Below are 24,453 nucleotides of genomic sequence, written 5' to 3' on the forward strand. Positions count from 1 at the left end.
GCTACTTGTGCCAGTTGTGGTTTCGGACAGCCTACGACCTACTCTGTGACCTACGATCCGACCTACTTGGCAATTTAGACGCAGCCCCTAACTTGAGTGAGAAGGAAATATGTCGCATTTGCTGTCGCATTATTTGATTATGTACGAGGCCAGTATTCCATTAAAGCATGTATCCTCTGACAAGATCTTATTATTTCAATTTAATATTAAACTGTGAAAAAGTCATTTAAAATGCATAATATATGTATGAGATGAATGAGGGAATTGAAAGGAGCATTTAAGACCAAAATCCATTGATTTTTAATTTAAATTTTGATATTGACTTTAAACTTGTGCTTGCCAAAAATGTGTCCCAGGTTTTTGTCAACACAGTCAGATATTTATAAATAAGCATTTAAATCAGGCAACTACATGGTCAGCCATATTCCTGGGGCCCCCTTCCACTCTGCTGCATCTACTGAATGAGGCAAGATCCTACAAGCTCCTGCAAGTTTGCTATTTTTTCAATAATTTTCACATATTTATTGATATTGCTGGTGTCACAACCATGATGCATCAACACTGTCTCTTTTGTATAAGGAGAATTCTTCTAAATTAGGTCACAAATTTAAGCAGTCTAAGGAGTCACAGCTAGCTTGCAATTGCGGGAAAACAAAATGGCTCCTGTATAGAATTCATGCAGGGTATCTGAAAAAGTGTGTTTTTGTCAACACTGTCAGATGTCAATACTGTCAGATTTTCTGTCTGACAGTGGTGACACATAGTATGACAGTGTTGACAAATCATCCTCAGTGGAGGCTGAAATATAATTTATGATTACAATAAAAAGCATTAGTAGTAATTTGTGTGTAATATTGTTTATTTAACATCTTTCTTAATTTACATAAATATTTCTTCTACACATATGTCATATAGGCCACATTTCCTAGGTGTGATGTGCGTGTGTGTATGTATGTATGTATGTATGTATGTATATATATATTCCCATGCATAATGAATTAATAAATATTGTTTATTGTTCAGTTCAATTAAAGTTTACTTTGCTTATTAACTCATTCAAAATTCATATGGTTTATGTGTACATTAGCACATTCTCTTTTGCTGACCTACATAAATTATTTGATGTTTTTAACAAATCTGACTAACTCATAAAAATAATTTTGCTTTAATTGAAGATTTACTGATGAAATACTAATGTTGCATGCATTTTAGGAAGTCATGGTGATGAACAAAGGAGAAGAATTAGGGAATATCAGTGAAAGTGGAGGGAAAAAATATATACTGATCCAGAGTTAAAGGAGGAATATCTGAGAAAGGAGAAGCAAAGTTGGAAGAGGAGAGTAGAGGAAGGGAAGATAAAGATTGTTGGTGAAATAAGTGAAAGAGAAAGGAGGAGGAAGTGAAAAGCTTGGAGAAGAAGTCAGCATGTGTCAAAACAGCGTAAAAGAAAAGTAGAACACTCTGACACTCCACCAGATAGTCCAGTGGATCCAGTCAATATACAGGAGCCAGCTCACAGTCACCAGGCTATAGCAGGGGAAAGAGAAAGAAAGAATACAAGAGCAAGATACTCAAGAGAGATGAAAGCTTTGAAAAAAAAAAAACTTAAAATATAATTAAAGAGAGAGACAAAGTAAAAAAGCGTTGGCAACGAGAGAAAACTAAAAATAGGAAAACAAGAATCACCAAGAAAAAAACTGAGCAGATGCTACAAGGCAGCAAACTCCAGAACCGCTCGGTCAAGAAAACCCTGCTCTTCCACAACTGTCTGATTGAAGAATTCAATCAAAACAAATATAATTTACAGTTCCCCGACAAGTCTTCTAAAAAAAATCAAACAACTCAACTCTGTCAGGAAGGGTTCTTAAGAAGTATCACCTGATAAACCAGATAAAGCAATTAGGGCTGACATGTAACACACTGCGGAAGAGAAGAACTGCAGATAAGAAACCAACATATATTCACAAAATAACCCAGATAGTTAAGGATTTCTACCATAACGCTGCACGAATGACGACAGACAAACAGGAAACAGTAACAATAAAGAAAATGAAGCATCAGAGGATGATTTTGACTGACACAATATTCAACCTCCACAGGGAGTTCATCAGAAAGGAACCAACTGTAAAAATCAGTTATTCGTCCACCTATGCTTTACATCCATTCTATGTGACTGCACCAAAACCATCAGATTGAAAGACATGCCAATGCCAGTACCATGAAAATGCAAAACTGATGCTTGAGGTCGAATGAACTTGGATTGTTTTAATTAATTTAATGTTTATGCTTTCTAATGTTTATGTTTAAACAATAGCCTTCTGTTACAGTAGCCTACTAGTTTACATTTGGCTATTCATTATTGTTGTTAAATATAAAATGATGAATTATTTTTTGTTGTACAAAATAGTTGAAATAGTGAAAAAATGAAATTGGTTGGCAGTAATGGATTTGAATGATTAAAAAAAAAATTTTTTCTGTTGTAATCAAGCCACTGTGACAACTGTTTGGACTATGTCACCACTGTCAGACTGTCACCACTGTCAGATGAAACGTTTCTGTTGTTGTGAAGTAGTATGTTTACAACCTGTTGTTCCAAAACAGCTGAGTTATTAAAGGAATTGTTCTTTAAATCAAAGAATGTGTTCACTGATATTAAAAAATGTTATCTTTTATGTCAAATTCAAATAATAAGACTCACATGAGGCAAGAATTTTCGAAGTGCACACATCAAACTGCATAAAAAGTAATTTAAATGGAATATTCAACATTTAACAATATTATTGTGTACTTGAAGTTGAAGACACAATTTTTTTTGAATGCTCTAAATCTATATCAGACCAAATAAATAGGAATAATTAGCTTTTATTGTGTCTGACTGTGTTGACAAAAGCAGTAAAGACAAAACACATATTTTATGAAAAAATTACATAGTCAGGAGGTTTGCACTGAATCATTACTTGATTGCTGAGATCTTCTTTAAACATATAAGTATAGATTTCTTATCGTTTATTATTTTTCATTTTCAAAATTAAGACCCGTTTTATCCAAATTCTCAAGAATCAGTGAGGGGCAGCACGGTGGTGCAGTGGTTAGGACTGTTGTCTCACAGCCAGAAAGTTCTGGGTTTGAGCACGGGGTCTTACAGCATGGAGTGGGGACTAGGCTAATTGGATACTCTAAATTGACCATAGGCGTGGCTGTGAGTGTGAATGGTTATCTGTCTATATGCATTGGCCCTGCAATGGACTAGTGACACATCCAGGGTGTAACTGCCATTTCCTGCAAGGCTTCTGGGATTGGCTCCAACCCCCCCCCCCCCCCCCCACCCTGAACAGGATAAATGGTAGAAAATGGAGGGATGGATAGATGGATGGAAAAACTATTATGGGAGACAAACTCCAGGGAAAGGTGAAAAATTGCGACTATAGAGCCTCATCCTGGGTGCCTTGCAAATTTATTTAAGCAGGATGAGACATAAACAAGGTGGCACGGTGGTGGCGTAGTTAGCACTGTTGCCTCATAGCAAGAAGGTTCCAGGTTCAAGCTCTGGCTCAGGCACGGGATGTTTCTGTGTGGAGATTGCATGTTCTCCCTGTGCCCGCATGAATTCTCTCTGGGTACTCCAACTTCCTCCCACAGTCCAAGTGGTGACAGGGCTAATTGGATACTCCAAATTAACCGTGGGCGTGGCTGTGAGTGTGAATGGTTGTCTGTCTATATGTGTTGGCCCTGTGATGGACTGGCGACCAGTCCAGGTGTACCCCGCCTCATGCCCGAAAACTGCTGGGATAGGCTCCAGCCCCCCCGCAACCTTTAACAAGATAAGCAGAAGAAAATGGAAGGATGGATGGATGAATGGATGTTTTGTTTTGGCCATTCAGCTGGGAGCAGAAAAGTTTTTCTGTCTGATTGACCTCCTCTGTTTTATAGGTCTGACTGTTTCACAGCATGCTTTGGGGCCTGCATGGTCGCTCACGTGTAGTGACCATGACCTAAGTGTTTTAACACCTTTATCTATTTGTTTTCTTTGATTATGTCATTTACAAATTAGTTTGTTAAACTTTCTTTTGTATTTTGGTATCCTCCTGACCAACAGCTTTGGATTTGAACAAGAGAGTTTTTGCTGTCCAAATGTCTGACTCAGCGTTGCCACTGCTCTGAGGGAAACCCGTTGATGAGGTTTTTATCCATTTTTGTTGCAGAGCGATTATGTTGAGCCTGTCTTCAGAGTAAGTGTTGCACCATATTCACAGCCTCTAATTCAGCTTCCACTGAGTCATAGGCTGAACACAGGGAGGCCGTGATAGTGAAATGTCTCTTCCTGGAACGTAAACAACATCCAAGTCCTACTTTTGAAAGCATTCAATTCTCTGAAGTCTTTTGGGTGCACTCAGAACTGGTTTTCTCATTATGGCTATGGGTTTATGAATACTTTCCAACAGAGACTGCATTTGTAGGTGATCTTGTGGAACTTCTCCATGCTGAATACCATAGCTAAAATGGCTTCTTTCTTCCTCATGTTATGCTGTCTAGTTTCACTCACAATCTTTGTGTGTCAGCTGCCTCCACACCTCCCACTGGTCAGATGATTGGAACTTGGCGTTTTCATTTACCATACTCAGGAGCCTCTGAGTAGCTATCACATTTGTTGGAATTGGAAAGTGTTGGATGGTATTTGCCTTCTCAGGAACTATTTTTTGTTTCATCAGCTGTCAAAAAGTGTCAAATGTGCTGTATGCAGCCTCCTTTTGCCCCCATTTGAACTTGGCAACATCTAGTTTTATGTTCTTTACTTTGCATCTGTTCAGAAACAGTGCCAGCTTTTCATCATGGACACACTCAGCTGCCTGCTGTATGCCTTCTTGACCTGTGATTAGCCCCTACTAGCGATAATGTGCAGACGAGGAAGCTCCCCCAGAACCTGTGTGAGCTTTATCTGGAGGATCTAAGGAGCTGCATCACTCCCCATTGACAGAGCCATATGAAATGTCCAAAAGGAGTGTGAATGTTGTGAGGTAACTGGACGCTTCTCCCTGTGTGACACACTAGAAGCTCCGTGTGACATCCCTGTATAACTCAGAACTTAGACAGGTCTGGAAATATGTCCTCACTTGCTGGTTTAGTGACTTGGTAAGCTGATGATGCTGCCATATCATTAGAATGTTTTACACAGTTGTTACTGGGGGCACCACTCATTGTATTTCTGTTTCGTCCAACAAGAAATGATCAGTCCCAGGGTATAGCGTATAAATTAGTCCTTTGCAGACCACTGGCTTGCATGTGTATACATAAACGAGGTGGAACACTCATTGGAAATTTAAGAAGATTTAATACAATTAAGAAAACATTTAAGACAGGGTAATTATTCCAGGAAAGCAATTAAGGCACATGTGGAGTAGCAGATATGAATCAGCCTCGATTTATCTGAGCTTCAAAGGGGACGGCAAAGTGGCAGGTAAAAAAGTGTGCAGGATGAACAATAGTGACCTACAAAAACTACTGAATATGAGGCTGACCAAGCTCGGTAGAGCCAGGAAGAGTTTGGCAGTGAGAGAGGAGTCGAGGCCTGAATGGATGTAACATTGATCTTTGTTATTACAACAGTAAGAAAACCAACGTAACTGGCTTAAGTTCTCAGCTGGATTGCTCCCATCGATGTACGTTACCTCTCCAACGAACTGGTGGGAGAATGGCCTCCAAAGCCTCCGCCTAATCGACTGTGGCTCCCGCTGAGATTAGCTCAATGTAGAAGGGAAGCATGTTGATTTGCTACCGTCTGGTCTCAGGCTGCTGGCTGCCTTGACAAAGCTGCTCTTCTCAGGCACAAGGTGGCTTCTATCTGGTCTGGTCAGGATGGAGATTTAAGGCTCACGGGAGTAGTATAGCGAGCGTGAGCTGTGATTGATGATAAATTATGAAACTACAAAATCAAGAATGAGAAGCATGTTCAGCTCTGTGTACTTAAAAAACCTTTCCAAAGTAATAATTGGTGTGAAAAAAGACAAGAAGTTCTATTTAAAGTTAAAGAACAAAGAAAAAAAAGTAGAACAGAAAAGGGGAGAGATGGACCAACAACTCTAGGAGCTCACGCAAAAGAAAAAAAGAGCATGGAAGACCGTGTGAGCAAACGGATGGTGTCATGACTATTATAGTAAACTAGTCCGCCCCGGGGGAATGACCTTTGACCTGTGTGGGGTTGTTGGCCAATCAGCACACTTTGCCGTCTTCAATACTTCTCAGATATCAACATATTAAGCTGGTTGAACAGATAGCAATCATACATCACACAGACAGATCACCTAGAGAATAAGATTGCTACGAGTTATGGCAATGACAGTGAAGAGGCAAGGAAAGCTTAACAACAGACAGTGAAAAACATTCTAAACATCATGTTTATGCGGGTGGGTGTGTGTTTATACGTGTACAACTGTGTGTGTGTGTATGTGTGGACAAAGTAATGTGAGGAATTCTGTGACAGAGACTTCAGTTACATCACTTAATACACAGAGTCCAGGTTTCTCCATGGATGTCTCAGTTCGTATTCAGTGATGATAATCCCTCTGGAAGCACTACAGTCAGTTGTAGTGTTCCACAACGGTTTGTGCTTGGACCAGTCCTCTTCACCCCATACCTTCTTCCTCTAGGTCACATTATAAGGAAACACTCGATTAATTTTCACTGTTATGCAGACAATATGCAGCTGTACTCATCAATGCAAAAAAACCCTGACAAGACCGAAGTTATTGTGCTGGGCCCCAAAAAACCTCAAACACAATCTAATGAGAAAGGCACCCTGGATGGCGAGAGAGAGAGAGAGAGAGAGACAGAGGGAGAGACAGAGAGAGGGGTAAACCCCCCAAAAATGTGTATTCATACAATTGTGCAGTATTCTTGAGAATCAATAAACAACTACAAACAATCAACTTTAGTAGTTACGGCGTAATGCCGTATTATAGCGTCTGCTGTTCACAGGACTTCCGTCACAAAATAGTGCATTCGTAGACACTATATAAACACAACTAAGCTATTTCTCTGCCCAGAAAATGCATAGTTAGGGGAATCGTTACTTGGTCGGTAAGGTATTCAATCTCCGCTGGTCCGGGGCACGTGGGTCCGGCTTGGGTAGGAGGGTAGCAGAAACAGTGGTGGGCAGCCTGCACGGATCTGCTGCAGTCGACTGGTGGAGGGGTGAACAAGCTTGGCCGAGCCTTCGTTCACCAGGGATCCAATTCACGTAGGTAGCGTGGCTCAACGGTGTCTCATCTGGATATGTGGACAGGGGGTGTCCGCCTGCGGAGTTCACACCGTCCGGTGCACTGCCAGACCGAGGTGTGAAGAGAGCGAGCCTTTCTTGGTCCGGTACCTTTATTTGGTCAGGCCGGTGATGTCACTTCCCGTGGGACCATACTGGCTCTCAGCCAATGGCGGTGCGGCACGCGAACATCCGGTCAATTGGGGCGTGAGTTTGGGGGGGGGGGGGTCAATGGCCAGAGATGATCCCCTTTTTACGACCCTTTGTTTGAGATCGTGTGGTCATTCCGAATGCAGGTTTCAGAAAGGGGTGTTAGGCCTCAAAGCCTGAAAGTCCCTTCTTCAGATGCTTTAATTGTCAAATCTCTGAATTAATCTCTTCTCCTGGTTGTGTTGGCCCAACACCTGTCTCAAAAAGATGCAGAAAAACTAGTCCATGCTTTTGTCACTTCCAGGCTGGATTACCGCGATTCCCTCTTATCAGGCTGCACCTAGAAGTCCCTCCAGACTCTCCAGCTGGTCCAAAACGCTGCTGCCCACATGTTGACTAGAACTGGCAGAAGAGACCATGTCTATCCTGAAACTCTGTGTTTCCACAGATCCACCAGAGATGCTGAACCAGTCTGCCATCCAGTCCCCCATCAAGCTGGCTTGCTCTCCCTGCCTCCCCTTCCAGAAGCTTCCTTCTTTAACTGTTATGAACATTTCCATGTTTCCCACATTCCCATTGTAAACTGTTTTCTTGTCTGTAACAACATCTACATCTCTGTCCGTCCTGGGTGAGGGATCCCTCCTCTGTTGCTCACCCTGAGGTTTCTCAGATTTTTCCCTGTTAAAAGGGTTTTCTATGGAGTTTTTCCTCAGTCGATGTGAGGGTCAAAGGGCAGAGGATGTTGTTATGATTCCATGTGAAGCCCTTTGAGACAAACTGTTTGTGAAAATGGGCTATACAAATAAAATTGCCTTGCCTTGTACTGCCCTCTCTGCATTGGCTCCCTGTCCAATTTAGAATATAATTTAAAATTCTTCTAACACACAAAGTCCTCAATAATCAGACCCCTTCATATCTGACAGAGCTCATAGTCCCCTATTGTCCAGTGTTGAAGTACGCCGACTTCACCGGGTCCGTTGATGAGAAGAGATCAACTGGAGTCGTGTGCTTTAGACAAATCAACACTTTATTTCACACAACAAAGCAGACACAGATATATCTGGATACCCCACTACATGCACCTTGAGAGTGCAGCAGAGAGTCCGAATAAGATATTCACAAACAGTGAATATATGCTTGAAGCCACACCTTTTTTGCATACGTAATTTTACACTCATGCATATCACACTTCTTGATTAGTACTCCTGCCTCCTGCACAGTCAGGTCGTCTTGTCCTGTTGTTTTCGTCATTCAGCCTTGACAGTTCGGGCGCAACTAGCAGCCTGCACAACTTAACATAAACAATCACATCATGTACTTATACACAATCAACTCCTGATATAATGGTGCCATATGAACAGAACATGATCAAAAGCTCATTTTCTCACACCAGCTAGAACCATTTGCTCCCTGGATGCAGGGTTACTTGGGGTTGCTTGAGTTTCTAAAAGTATGCGATGCAGACACCCTTCTACATTTTAGAATAGTGTAGTGCACTAGCCCCCTTTTCCCTCATCACACTCCTCAGGATGTCTGGAGTAAATCCCTTCAGAACAGTCAACCTAAAAAGATAAGCTGGAACTTCCCCTCTCTGGCCTTTTATAATGACAATTAACCCTTACATAAACCAAGAACTTCTACTTCCCCTTCCTTTTTACGACATCAAGCCATTTGTAACAATCAAGATGGTGGTCATCCTTGATCATCAAGACTCTCATTCATCCTGACCAAGGAAGTCCTAACTCCAGTCAGGAGAGCTAGCCAAAGGGGGGTCTCTTACCTCTCTGCAACCTCTACCCCCGCAGGGCGTAATAAACATTTGCCTTGTGGAAGAGACCTGAGATTATGAACTGGGGATGCATTGTCTCATCATGTGAAGATGCACCCTCTTTCTTGGGATCTATGAGTTCTTAAACATTCCAGCATCCAATTAATTACGTTGATTCGAATGTTCCTGTGATTAAAAAGTTCTGTTTATCCCATTTAATACGGTAACATCAGAGGAGTATTGAGGACGGCAAAGTGTGTTGATTGGCCAGCAGCCCCACACAGGTCAAAGGTCACTCCCCCTCAGCGGACCAGTTCCCTATAATATTCCTGACACCATCAGTTGGGTTGGGTTCGGGGGCTCTCTTCAGCGCTTCTTGTTTTTGCGCGCGAGCTCCTAGAGCGGCTGGTCCGTCTCTCCCCTTTTCTTTTCTATTCTACTTAATTTTTGTTTCTTTGTTCTTTAACTTTACACAGAACCTCTTGTCTTTCCTTGCAATAACTTTTCCTTTAGAGAAGTTTTTTTCGGTACACAGAGTTGAATGTGCCTCTCATTTTTGAGCTCGTGAACGCATCGTTCTGCGTAGCATTTAAATTCTTGATTTTCTATTTTTGTAACTCATTATTGATCGTGGCTCATGGTCACATTACTATTGACCTCCCGAGAGCCTCGCATCTCCATCCTGACGAGTGGAGAGAAGCCACCTTGTGCTTGAGAAGGGCATTGCATCAAGCCAGCCAGCAGCCTGTGACCAGACGGTAGCAAATCAACGCGCTTCCCTTCTCCATCCAGCGAATCCCAGCGGGAGCCACGGTCATCGACGCAAAGGCTTTGGAGGCCGTCTTCCCACCAGTTCATTGGAGAGGTACCATATATTGACGGGAGCAATCCAGCTGAGAATGTAAGCTCCGTTGGTTTTCGCGCTGTCACAATGACAAAGGTCAGTGATGCATCTATTCAGGCCTCGATCGCTCTCTCTCTCTCTCACTTCCAACTTCGCCTGACTCCTTGGAGTCAGCTCAATGTTTATTCAATAGTTTTCTTTTATTTGTGGGTCACTATCGTTCATACCACACACCTTTTCACCTGCTACCTTTGCCGTTCACTTGAATCTCAGATAAATCTTATAACTCATGTCTGATACTCCACGTGCGCCTTAATTGCTTTGCTGGAACTATTATTCTGTTTTACGTGTTTTTGTTTTTGTATTAATATCATATAAAAGCTCTAAGAAGAGTCCCAACTTGTTTTTATATTTGTATGCAAGCCACTGATATGCAAACAACTCATTGATAAACTTTAATCTGAGACTGATCGTTTCTCGGTGTACGAAACTAAATTACGAGTGGTGCCCTGAATAACTGTGTAAAACATCCTAAAGCTACTGCACCACCGTGCCGCCTTCCATTTAATTTATTAAAGGAAATTTTAAAGAAAGCTTCAAGTGTTTTTGAAAGGACAGTGAAAGTATAATTGCCAAAAATGTGAACACCAAAACTAGTTTTTGAGAAATGCAATTTTCATTAATAACAGCCGTCTTTCTTTTTTATGTAAATCTCCAGGCTGAAGAAATTAAGAGGGGTGGAAGTAGGGAAAGATTGTTTCCGATTGTTCAATGTCCAACAATCAAAGAGGGTAAAGATGGGATTCACGTAGTTGATTAAAAAAATTCTCGTGAAGGCCATTGCCTCTTCTGGTTTAATATCAGGAACAGATACAGAAATGAATAATTTTTGGATCAAACATACACAGATATGGAAACAGATTATGATGTCTTTTTGTACCCCTACTCTGAAGAAACATTAACATTAACAGTAATGTGGATTAGTGGACAAGGAGAAGAATGCTGCGATACACAGGATTACCATGTTCTCAAGGATACACTCAATATTGCAAGTGCTTGTGTTTATTAGACAGTGTCGGAATTCTCAGTGATTAAAAGCATAATTTTGTGTTGTATTCCTGAACCCCATATATCTGAGTTACAGCATCAAACATGGATTACTTTGGGTTTGACATTGCATCTTTTAAGGAATGAAAAAATGTTTCTTATACAGACAGTTGAATCCATTTTTAACTGAAGCAGTTACAGCTACAAACCTTGTGCACTATTACTGTTACTATGGTCCTCCAAGTGAAAAGGGAAATGATTCATCAACACAGCATTGCTGTGTTGTTGATGTCACAGGATGTTGTTATGATGCCATGTAAAGCCCTTTGAGACAAACTGTTTGTGAAAACAGGCTATACAAATAAAATTGCCTTGCCTTGCCTTACCTAGCATTAATCAGCAGAGCTACTTAGTTTCTTCATTGGTTAGATAGATTTTCCTTCCTCATGTGAACATCAGGAATATTGCAAAAATTATTAAGACCCTCAATCACTGGCATCAATGGTTGATTTGAAACAATCATGAAGAAAATTAATTGTAATTCATATATTCATTAAAATATGTAATGTTATCAAGAGGACTAAACACTGGCATATTAGACGAATTACACTTTTATGATCAATAGGCAGGAGAATGACAGCAGTCTTGAATCAGTTTTACTCCATCATTCACGTCCCTCGATGGGGACCAGATGTCTCATTTGCATCAGTACTCAATAGTCACTGTCTTAGTCTTCAGGTATTCGTTGAGGGCCTCTTGTCCTGATGGAGGGAGAGACCAGCAGTTAGTGTGACTGATAGTGAACATTGTCCGCATTCTTCCTGCTGTGTATTTTGTTTGGTTTATTTTTGGAACAAGCTGAGATTGAAAACATTAGGCTACCAGTAAGGTGGAAACAAACGATAGGTTTTGATGTTCCACAAATAGCACAGAGTTGAGAAGATCTGCTTTAAAATATTTACTAAAGACATGAGGCACACTCATTCATTCATTAAAATTGCCCCCTCAAACAAATGTCTTGCCCCCTCAAATCAAAATTTTAGAACCCGCGTTGTCTCAGGTTTCCCGCGACCATCCTGTCGCATTCCGATTTTGTCATTGTGCCACCTGTCATGCTGTCATTGTGGAAGCTCCGGGGAAAAAAATAAATAAAAAAAAACGGACTGGCTGCACTGCCAATCTGCTCACTCACTCTCAGTAAAGTTTTGGCCTCTGCCTTAAGATCAGTCTTCCTGTTGATGTTCCTAAGACTATTTCACTCCTTTTCCCCCCAAACAATTTACTTGCGTATGATCTTACGTGAATGAATCTATGCTTGGGAACTCCCACCACATCTTTTTATCGATCGAGGCAGCATACTGGCAAGACTGTGAAGTCCGCGGCCTGCTCATCATCCGCGGTGAAGAGGAGATCCGGCTACAGATTTCTGGAACCATACGGGTCACGGTGACTTATGGGAACATAACCGGCATTTTGTAAGCGCGATGACGTACCAGAGAGAAAAACAGAGGTACACAGCCCTTACAGCGGGAGCTCAGACCTGCTCAGTGTCTGCTGGAGGCTTGAATGCGCCCTAATGTCGAACAAATTCAGGTACAAAAATCAGCTTTAACACGCGTGTTTCAGTGTATAACGGGTATAAGTCACTCAGCTGTGTGTGTGTGTATCTTCTCGGGCTGCGCAAAACACATGCGCGAGCACACATCCCTCCCAAGCCCTCAGCACTCAGTCAACATCCAATCACTGTTTGGAGCAAATGACCCAAGACGTAGGCTGCGTCCAAATTGCCAAGTGGCAACCTACGTCCTACTGTTACGACCTACCGCTACAGCCTACTAGTACAACCTAAATACAGCGGTACCACTCGGACACCCTAGAAGATTGGTTGTGAAGCACGACCTCTGCTGGCAGAGCACAGATACTGCAAATAGGTAGACAGCACCAACAAAAGCCCCACCTACTGGCCTGGCTGTCAGACTGCACTCCGCTCTGAACACACCTTTCACTCATTCTCTATTATTAAGCACATTAACGCACCTGCAAAAGTGTGTTCACACCGCGTCGCGTTTGGTGTGAACACACTTTTAGTCATCAACAATGACTATAAATGTTGGTGTTGCATAAGAATGGGAGACTGTTGGTGGCGCAAACTTGGCTTGCACGTCAACAAGTTTTTAGGGGATGAAGAAGTCTGCGGTGCATTGTGGGCCATAGGTAGCTCCGTAGGATGCACCTGAACAGACCTACAATGTGGCCATGTTTAGGCTGGAATTTAGGTTGCGAAATAGGTCGCTACTCGCGCCAGTTGTGGTTTCGGACAGTCTACGACCTACTCTGCGACCTATGATCCGACCTACTTGGCAATTTGGACACAGCCGTAGCCTGAGCCAGCCTTGTGTCAGGGTTCAGCGCAGACACGGACTAATGCTGCGTTCTTTTGTACTCGGATTATGACGTTTCTCTTTGTCTCTCTCCCTTAAGATAACAATAGATTACCCACAAACTGAATATGGACAAGATTTATTATAGTAGCTGAAAAATCCCCTGGAAAAGACACAAATGAGATGATTGGTTTCCCCTCTTCTCCGCTCTTTCCCTCCTGAGTCCGTGCTCTGTTTGTGTGCAGGTTCACACAGAACTTGGCAAAGGCCCCTGAAATATTCCTGGTAATGTGATCGGCACATTAATGACACGTTCGATGAGAGTTAACCAATGTTTACTGAATCCTTAGTGGGGCAGATAAAGCACAGTCCACTGCTGCGTGTTACATCAATATAGGTCCGGGTTGCGTGCTGAGCTTACATAGGATGTGTCCGAATTGCCAAGTGGCAACCAACGTCCTACTGCTACGACCTACCGCTACAGCCTACTCCTAAAAACCTAAACACGGCGGCACCAGACACCCTAGAAGATTGGTGGTGAAGCACGACCTCTGCTGGCAGAGCACAGATACCGCAAATAGGTAGACAGCACCAACAAAAGCCCCACCTACTGGCCTGGCTGTCGAACTGCACTCCGCTCTGAACACACCTTTCACTCATTCTCTATTATTAAGCACATTAACGCACCTGCAAAAGTGTGTTCACACCGCGTCGCGTTTGGTGTGAACACACTTTTAGTCATCAACAATGACTATAAATGTTGGTGTTGCATAAGAATGGGAGACTGTTGGTGGTGCAAACTTGGCTTGCACGTCAACAAGTTTTTAGGGGATGAAGAAGTCCGCGGTGCATTGTGGGCCATAGGTAGCTCCGTAGGATGCACCTGAACCGACCTACAATGTGGGTGTGTTTAGGCTGGAATTTAGGTTGCGAAGTAGGTTGCTACTCACGCCAGTTGTGGTTTCGGACAGCCTACGACCTACTTTGCAACCTATGATCCGACCTACTTGGCAATTCCGACGCAGCCATAGTTTGTACACATATTGTTGCGTATCACTCCAGCCCCCCCACTCACCCTCCCCCCAGCTAAACATCCAATCACTATGAGTATGCAAAAAACCCGGGGTCAGTTTTTTTTCAGAAGGTAGGGCAGAACAAACTGAGCAGACGACTGCCGGGGACTTTGAGGAAACAGAAAATCTCCGTTGTCAAAATCATAGCGACTCGTGAGATAATGAACAACAACTAAATCAATTTTATGTTGTTGGCTGTCAAAATCTGGATGAATATTTTATTTTATTTATTTATTTTCTATTTATGAGTTTTGTTTTTCAAGACTTGGAGAAGGGATTTTTTTTAAATAACTTGGCCTGCCCTTTTTAGTTTTGTTAATATTGGCAATAGTGAGAAATGTTATTGTTGGGTTTGAATATATTTGATATAGGCCATCCAATTAAGGTAAATGTCAAGTTTTTAGTTGTTGCATTCTGATGAGAATTTTTGTTTTGTTTTATTTTTTAATATTCCCCCTGAGGGATTGCCACCTTACTGTGGTCAGGGGGTTTGCGTGCCTCAGTGACCCTAAGAGTTACACCAGCAGAAACTTAGCCAACAGGTGGGACCAAGTTGGACAGGTCTTAGGGTAAATGTCTGATAAAGTGCAATCCAATTCCATGACAAAAACAATTGTTCAGAGCCCATCCCCCCAACACCACCATCACCACCACCACACCCTTTCCCGCCTCTGTCACCACCATGTGCCCCCTTATATATGCCTGTCTAGAACTGGCCCTGACCGTATGCATATTTTTACAATCTATTGGGTAAGAAAAAAGTTATAAAATTGTTCAAACCTCAAATCTTTTTTTGTGAATCTAATTAAATCCTACTTGTATATTTTGCTTGGAGATGTAAGGTGCTACAAGCTTTTGCTTTTACATGAATGTTACTGGAACATGATCACTGATAATAATGGGGTAGATATCTTAGTCTGAAATATCTGGTATAATTAATTTATGAGTCATAAAGAGTCAATGTGTGAATAAGAATGGTGGGCCATTGAGAAAAAGGTATATCATCTGAAAGTTAGGTGTTGTAATTGCCAGCTATTGCCGAAATCGCACTACAATGACCCTGGTATGTAATATTGATGAAATCACACATATCCTACTTATGGTATTTTGACTTATGTGTGAGACTGAATGTACAGTTTTAAGGCTATTTTATACTGTAACTTCTAATTATGTATCTAAGCGTTGCCACATACCCCACACCATGCACTCTCCTAGAAATGTAACCATGCATCCTACCAACACCAACCCCAACAGCAGTGGCCATATTGCTACATAACACTTCCTCCTGAATTTCCTCACATTCATTTCCACACCATTTCACCCTCTGGTCTGAGTTTTTTTTTGTTTTAAACATAACATTAATATCAGTCACTGAAACAATTGTTCAATGACTAATACCTATAACTCCCAACACTATTTGCTTTGTTTCAGCTGCCATAGTTAAAAGAAACCCAACCCAACACAGCAGGATAGATACCCTGCAACCAAATAACATTTAAGGTTTTTTATTGTTAGCACAGGAAGACCAATGTAGACATATGTACACTCACTATGGTGCATGGTCCATGTATATTGTGCAGAATTATAAATCAGCCTTTAGCATCCAGCCCACCTCTGGATAATGTGCCCACACACAGGTACAAAAAAACTGTGTGGTTTACTTTTAAAGTGTAGATAAGTTACAGTGACTGTTCTCATCATCTATGTGGCTGTATTGTAATTTGTTGTATTGTATTTTATTGTACTATGTTTTAGAGTTACCTGAGGGACTATAAATTAAAATTAGTCTTCTACCTCTTGGCTGACTACATGGATATAAAAGCTGAAATGTGCACTGGCCCTCTTCAATAAATGAATAAATAAATAAATAAATAAATACTAAAAGAGCAGGAGCTGTATAGCTTATAATGGAAAAAAGTTTTTCTCACCCAGGTCTTTGCCGAAGCCAGACTGTTTGAATCCTCCAAAAGGTGAGGCCACGTCAGTCTTGTTGTAAGTGTTAACAAAGACTGTGCCAGCATTTAGCCTTTCACTGATGTACAATGCTTTGCTGATGTTCTGTGTGAAAACACCTGAAGCCAAGCCGTACTCCGTAGCATTGGCCCTTTGCAGAACATCTTCGACATCTCTGAGGCATAGAGACAGAGGTGAGACAACCACAAAGAAATAAAAATAAAGAAAAAGCTAAGAAAATGTATCCAAAATTTGAATAGCTTGAAAAGGTAACATGAAATGAAAAATACATATTCCCATTTTCAGTCCTGCATGCATGTATTACTTATTCATTTATCGCTTGATATATGACAAATATTTGTCATCAGATCAGCATCAAAACATTTGTTTTAAAACAAAATCCCTGAATTTTCTCATCCTGTTAAAAAAAATCTAACATTAGAGGACTCATCCTGCCCTCAGGGCCATATACTAATTATTATTATTATATTATCATTATATCCAACAAAAACAATTTTTATGCTCTCTGCAATTTGTCCTGTCATGTACTGCCTGGCCCAAAATACTTTTATTCATTGATGGATATTGTGAAAGAGATGATGGTAAAATTGTTGATTGTTTGAATACCCCATATTCCAGCAAAAATAATTTCGCTATCACAACTTTATCTATTTGATCTAACAAGATTTTAGGTCTTGGGTTGCAAGATTAAATTATTTATCCCCATTTGTTAGCAGAGAACTCTGTAGAGCACATGCATTATCATGCAGGGGATGTTATTCACATTTGGTGCTAAAGTTTAATGTAAAAGATGAACGTATTCATGACACGTTTGCCTCTTGCTTCATGATTTAACTGGAAGTACACTTTGATTGCTTACCCGCTCTTGAACATGGAAATGATCATGACCGGGCCAAACGACTCCTCTTTAGCAATGTACATGTGATCTTGCACATTAGTGAACACCGTGGGTTCAAAGAAGAAGCCTGGTAGAGTCAGAGCAACACAGAACATCATAGACAAATTAAACAGAAGTATTCAATCTGGTTGTCCACCATATCATCAGTGAGTCACCCACACTTGCTGATATGAGACTTATGACACCAATAAGTGTCCCCTCAGGCAGTGCTGCTTTACCTGGTCGCTGCACTTGCTGGCCACCACAGATCAGGTTGGCTCCCTCCTTCACACCAATCTGACAATATTCTATCAGTTTGTCCAGGTGGGCTTTGTGGTTCTGAGGGCCATGATCTGTGGAGCGATCAAGTGGATCACCAATCTTCATCTTCTTGATCTCCTCAACCTGTGAGGCATAAGCCATTAAAAAAAAACCTATACAGTATTAGTCTACTGTGGTAACTCACACTTATATTAGTCTACTGTGGTAACTCAATCGTCATTTTAATTCATTTTCATTCTATCACTAAAGGCGACACGGTGGTGCAATGGTTAGCACTGTCGCCTCACAGCAAGAAGGTTCCAGGTTCGAGTCCCGGCTCAGGCACGGGATCTTTCTGTGTGGCGTTTGTATGTTCTCCTCGTGCCTGCGTGGGTTCTCTCCGGGTACTCCAGCTTCTTCCCACCGTCCCTTGACCATAGGTGGGAATGGTTGTCTGTCTATATGTGTTGGCACTGCAATGGACTGGCAAGGGTGTACCCCACCTCTCACCCATAGCCGCTGGGATAGGCTCCAACCCCCCCCCCCCCCCCCCCCGCGACCCTTAACCCTCACCATTGACAACACCTCCGTTTCCCCTTCCCCTCAGGTTAAGAGTCTGGGTGTCGTCCTCGACTCCACCTTATCATTCCATACCCACATCAACAACACCATCCGGTCCGCCTACTTCCACCTCCGGAATATCAACCGTCTCCGCCCATCTCTCACTCCCAACAGCGCTGCAATCCTGGTCCACTCTCTCGTCACCTCCCGTCTGGATTATTGTAACTCACTTCTTTTTGGTCTCCCACACAAACTCCTCCATAAGCTTCAATTGGTCCAGAACGCAGCTGCCCGAATCATCCCCAGAACCCCTGTCATCAGTCACATCACCCCCGTTCTACATCAACTCCACTGGCTTCCCATAAAACACCCGGTGACTACAAGATCCTCCTCCATACATTCAAAACCATCCATAACCTCGCGCCTTCATACCTGTCAGACCTTCTCCACACCAACATTCCCACCCGGTCTCTCAGGTCTTCCTCCTCCATCAGCCTCAATGTCCCCTCCTTCCGTCTAACCTCCATGGGGGCTAGAGCCTTCAGTTGCTCTGCCCCTCGCCTCTGGAACTCCCTCCCTCCTGACATCAGAAACATTGACTCCATTGACACCTTCAAAAATCATCTCAAAACTCACCTTTTTAGACAGGCATATGGCTGAATGCCCTCTCTTGTGCTCTCCTAGGGACTTCTGTTGTTGTTCTTTTAAATCGTGCATGTTTTATTTTATTTATTTATCTATTTTAAACTGTTGTACGGTGACCTTGAGTGCCTTGAAAGGCACCTTATAAATAAAATGTATTATTATTATTATTATTATTATTATTAACAGGAATAAGCAGAAGAAAATGGATATTGTGTCACTAATCATCAACTTAAGTCTCTCCAGAAACACCTTGCGAGGATGAATGTGCAATTTGTTTTGTTCCCTCCTCTAGCCCCCTTGTGAGAACTAACATGAAACCAAAGGCAAGGTGGAAATAAATACGAGAGAGTAATGACAGAACTGTGGATATTTTGGTTGTCTAAAAAGACTAAATCAGAGATGTGAACCTATAAACATTTTATGCTGAGGAAAAATCTACTGAAGATGCCTAAACTGTAGAAAATGCAAAATGCAAATATTGATGAAAGGGAGCATAAATGCAGGGGTTTTCAAATTTCTGATGTATTTATCTAAAACAGGGACAGTACATATTAATGATCAGTTGCATGTAAATATGGAGGATTATAGCCAACCCTGAATGATACTGCTGCTGGAGAAGGCTACAGACGTGAAGAGGCTCAAGTTTCCACCCCTAGCATCCATCCATCGTCATCTTCCGCTTATGCCTTACTAGTAAGGGTCGCGGGGGGGCTGGAGCCTATCCCAGCATCTATGGGCGAGAGGCGGGGTACACCCTGGACAGGTCGCCAGTCCATCGCAGGGCCACTATACAGAGACAAACAACCATTCACACTCACATTCATACCTACGGTCAATTTAGAGGATCCAATCAGCCTAGTCCCCAAATTGCATGTCTTTGGACGGTAGGAAGAAGCCGGAGTACCCGGAGAGAACCCACGCAGGCACGGGGAGAACATGCAACTCCACACAGAAAGATCCCGTGCCCGAGCCGGGACTCAAACCCGGAACCTTCTTGCTGTGAGGTCACAGTGCTAACCACTGCACCACCGTGCAGCCCACCCCTAGCATAACTATTAGTATTAGTAGTAGGAGTATTCATATTAGTATTCTCAATACTGTACTAGTATTAACATAATCATTGTGTTTGTATTGTATTTGCTAGCACATAATTGCTCATATTATACTAAAAATTGATATTGTTTGCTGTGTCCCCTGTCCCTGTCTTTCTATTTGTCTTTCTCCTTCTAGCCTGTTCATGTCTGCATCTGTCTCATTCTCTGCCTTTCCTTTCTCTCTTTCTTTATCTCTGTCCCTCTCTTTCCTTCTCTGTATCTGCATTTTTCAATTATCTGTCTTTGTCTTCCTGCTCTCTTTCCCCCAACCTGTCAAAGTAGACGGCAAGTCCCACTGAGCCTGGATCTACTCTACATTCCTGCCTCTTCAAAGGAAGGTTTTCATCACCGCTGTTGCAAGATGTGTTTCTTTATGTGTGCATGTTCTCCCTGTCCCTGTGTGGGTTCTCTCCAGGTACTCCGGCTTCCTCCCACAGTCCAAAGACATGCAAATTGGGACTAGGCTAATTGGATACTCTAAATTGACTGTAGCTGTGGCTGTGAGTGTGCATGGTTTTCTATATGTGCTGGCCCTACGATAGATTGGTGACTTGTCCAGGGTGTACCCTGTCTCACGCCTGAAAGCTGCTGGGATAGGTTCTAGCGATGGCTGATTGATGACTCGTCCCATAGAATTTTGATGATTTAACTAGCATAAGCTCAATGTATGATGTGTGGCCTTGGGAACTGGAAAGCATGTCACTGTTTTCTGTCAAACTTCCTTAAAGCTTGTGAATTATTTAAACTTAAGCTGTTAGCGGTTGCATATGTAAAAATAAAACATGCTACTGCATACACTAACATGATATGTAGGTGGAGAGGCTTGCAGCATGTGCCAACAGTTGGTTAGCTGTATGACTAGCATTCCATGCTGCTACTTGATTGCACAGGATTTCACATACCATACAAAGGTAAATCCCTTCAGAACTACAGTACATTCATTTGTCATACATCCTAACCTGCACAAATTTTCTTCCTAAGGAGAGCAAGTGAAGGTAGCATATACCTTGCAGTTTAGCTGTGTGCACAGTAGCATTAGTAGTATTAGGCAGTGCAATAATATCAAAGAGTAGAATCTGACTGTTACAACATGTTAAAATGTAACTAGCTTAGTCAGAGCAAATCTCTGAGTTGGTCAAGTTTAACATTATCATCTCCAAGTAAATGGGACAAGCCAAACACTTACAATGTGTAGTTCCATATACTGGTGCTCATTAATGTGTGATGTCCCTATCCAATCAACAAATAAGTAAAAAAACAAGTCACATACCACTTTTTTCACAAACTGGTCATGAATGCTGTCTTCTACAAAAAGTCTACCAGCTGCAATGCAGTTCTCTCCCTTGTTGAAGAACACTGAGCTCATGCCCTGAAATACAAAAGAATATAACAACCAATTATAATTATTTAAATGTGCATCAAAATTATAAAAAGACATCCTCTAATGAGTGAACCTACCATGCGCACAGCTTTATCCATTTCACAGTCGCTGAAGATGATGAGAGGAGATTTTCCTCCCAGTTCTAAAGAAACTTTCTTCACATTGCTGACTGCGCAGCTTAAGATAGAAGGCAATATACATATGAGCTGAGATGTAAAAATCTGCTCAGATAGTTCTTTAAATGTAGACTACCTCTCACCTCTTCATGATGTGTTTACCGATTTCAGTGGAACCTGTGAAGCCCATTTTACGAATGTCAGGATGGTCAGAGAGACGCTGACCCACCAGAGCGCCTACAAACAGTAATTTGGCTTTCATGACAATTCCAGTGATATTGTGCAATTGATGCTTGACAAAACTCAGAAAGAGCTGCTTGTACTGAGTGTTTATGCTTAACATGGACATAATTTCTTAATTATGTTAGAAGTGGGATTCTATGGATTCCACCTTAATCAAGTCTGAATTCTCCCAAAAACAAATTTTCTAGGAAATGTTATTTTCTATATACAGTAATTTTCCAAGAGTATATATCCTCCAAACTTCTCCCACATGTTCTTGAATGGCACAAAATTGATACAGACATAATATTAATGATCAGCTCATCCTCCCTTTTTGACTAAAGTGGACATCAATTTCGTCAGCATCCAGCTGGCTATTGACACCTTCAGCTCTGCAGTGTAAATTTCTTTGCTACTTCACTCATGCATACATATTCCAACAATGGGAGTAGTCACTAAACCAGACATGCTCAAAGATAAACAGAAAAATGTTCCTACCTGAACCAGGTAGAATGTTAATCACTCCTTTGGGCAGTCCAGCTCTAGCTGCCAACTCAGCAAACTTCAGAGCTGTCAGTGGAGTTACCTAGAAACAGACACAACTTACTTGCTTGCTTTTCAACTGAACAGTATGACTACGAACTACAAAGCCATTTCCCCACAGTCTTGTCTAAATGCAGATCAACTGCCAGTATGCATGCTGACCTGTGCAGGTTTGAGAACAACTGTGTTTCCAGCTGCCAGGCAGGCAGCTGTCTTCCAGGCCAGCATCATCAGAGGGTAGTTCCAGGGAATCACAATGGCACACACCCTAAGTAAAAAGAGGGGGAAAACATGCCATGCCAATGACCCTGCTTCACATTGGTCTATTAGCTATTACAAATATTCTTTAGAAGGTCCCTGTGGAGGTGTATAGCCAATCATATCTGATGCTAGTACTATGACAGTCAGCTTGTCAGATGACTATGGACAGTCACTAGTCAATCACAAGGTTGACTCAGATACATGGATAACACGTAGCTCACGATGAAACCCAGGAGGTGGAAAAACTCCATTGAGCAAATAAACCAAACAGATAGCTTGTAGCCACCCTGTCATGTCCAAGTAGTCTGGTTGCATTTTTTTGTTTGTTTGTCTTGTGTCTATTGTTGTGCGCTGAAGAGCGAACTGGTCAAAAATAATGATAATTGATAATTATGAATATAATTATCGATTAATAAATAAATTACTAATTAATATTAAATATTAATTATACGGGGCACCACCCTGATGAGGTCAGGGAAACTATAATACGACCAAACTTGTAACAGTTATCAGTCTTGAACAGAGTTTATCTACTAAACAGTCAATATTCTGTAACATTAACTACCTAGGGACAGCTCTGATGTTGAAGGATGAGATCCGAGCACTGGCTATTGCTTAGACACGTGACCACAAGTTCGTACACAAAAGACACTACGACTTCTCTCATATAAGAAAAATATATTTAATAACACCGTGTATCAATCAATCAGCAACACGTTGGTACAACTTTTATCTAAACGAAAGACACAAGTGATAATATGTGTGTGTGCGCGTGTGTGTGTAAACGTGTGTGTGTGTGTGAGTGAGTGAAGAAGGGGAGGGGGGAGTATGGTTGCCTAGCAACCAGTTAGCGTCACAGCAGGGCTAAAAGCTAGGCTAGTTAGCTGAGGCTAGCTAGCCGCTAGTTAGCACCTTGGAGGTAGAACTTACGGAATGTTAATAACTAAGCGGAGCGCTTAGCGAGAGAGAGAGAGAGAGAGAGAGAGAGAGGGAAGAACAAAGATGAACCCAAAAATGTGTGTGTTAACACACTTGTGCAGTATTAATAACCGGTAACGCCTTCTTGAGAGGTCACGGTTATTAATAACTAACATCAATAAATAATATATAATGCTATGTAATTTCTGCTAATTACAGGACTTCCATCACATAAACAGAACATTCATAGACATTATACAACATACAAAGCTATTTCTCTGCCCAGAAAATGCCTAGTTGAAGGAATCCTTACTTGACCCGGTGGAGCGGTAAGGGATTCAGTTTCCGTGTTCCAGAGCGTGGTTCGGCTCGACCCGGAAGGCAGCAGAGCGGCGGCGGGGCAGCCTGCAGGGTCTGCTGGAGTTACTGGTTGGAAGGATGAAGAAGCTGTTGAGTTTTCCTTCACCAGGGACCAGTTCACGCGGGTTGCGTGGCTCGACGGTGGCTTCTCTGGACGAGTGGACAGGAGGGAGAGAGTTGTCCTTGTGGGGTCTCTGTCGTCGCTGCACTGTACTCGAGGTCCGAGGTGGAGAACCGGAGGATGGGATCTTCTGAAGACTTGCAAACCACCCAAGGGAAGAAAACCACCGAGAGAAGATCACCGAGAGGCGAAAATCACCGAGAGAGAAAGAATCTTCTTCGCGCTGAAGTTTTATAAGTGGAGGCCGAAGATGTCACTTCCTGTGGGATGATACTGGCTCTCAGCCAATAGCATTTTGACAGGTTCTTGGATGTGGTCAGTGGCCAGAGTTCTCAGAGGGGGGCCAGTGGCCAGAGTCATAACCTTTTACGACCCTTTGTCTGAGAATATGTGGTCACTTGAATTCGGGCTTTGAAAAGGGGTGTTAGGCCTCCCAGGCCGAAAGCGTTTCTTCAGCTGGACTAATTGTCACATCTCTGAATTAATCTCTTGGTCTGGTTGAGTTGGCACAACACTATGTTTTCTTGTGGCTTCCTGTTTTATTTTGACATTTAACTCTCCTCTCATTTCAGGTAACTTCCTCTTCCCCTGGTGTGTTTACTGC

At 42.1% G+C, this 24,453-nt stretch overlaps 1 protein-coding gene across 2 annotated transcripts in view; it reads right to left on the bottom strand.

The window, feature by feature from the left end:
* Positions 1-8,534: 8,534 nt before the first annotated feature.
* Positions 8,535-24,453, bottom strand: part of LOC147267556 (cytosolic 10-formyltetrahydrofolate dehydrogenase-like) — a 100,227-nt gene continuing 84,308 nt past the window's right edge. For both annotated transcript variants that reach the window (XM_086198468.1, XM_086198469.1), the window contains exons 16-24: positions 22,352-22,457; positions 22,145-22,232; positions 21,568-21,661; positions 21,386-21,485; positions 21,198-21,296; positions 17,606-17,771; positions 17,349-17,454; positions 16,444-16,643; positions 8,535-11,822 (exon numbers count right to left, since the gene is read on the bottom strand). In XM_086198468.1, the coding sequence (XP_086054594.1) occupies positions 11,767-11,822; positions 16,444-16,643; positions 17,349-17,454; positions 17,606-17,771; positions 21,198-21,296; positions 21,386-21,485; positions 21,568-21,661; positions 22,145-22,232; positions 22,352-22,457 (1,015 nt within the window). In that variant the 3' untranslated portion in view covers positions 8,535-11,766. The remainder of the gene's footprint in view (positions 11,823-16,443; positions 16,644-17,348; positions 17,455-17,605; positions 17,772-21,197; positions 21,297-21,385; positions 21,486-21,567; positions 21,662-22,144; positions 22,233-22,351; positions 22,458-24,453) is intronic.

This window comes from Aulostomus chinensis, chromosome 3 (genome assembly GCF_037954235.1).
Source record: "Aulostomus chinensis isolate RoL2024-O1b breed Wild chromosome 3, RoL_Achi_v1.0, whole genome shotgun sequence".
In the NCBI taxonomy this organism is placed as follows: Eukaryota; Metazoa; Chordata; class Actinopteri; order Syngnathiformes; family Aulostomidae; genus Aulostomus; species Aulostomus chinensis.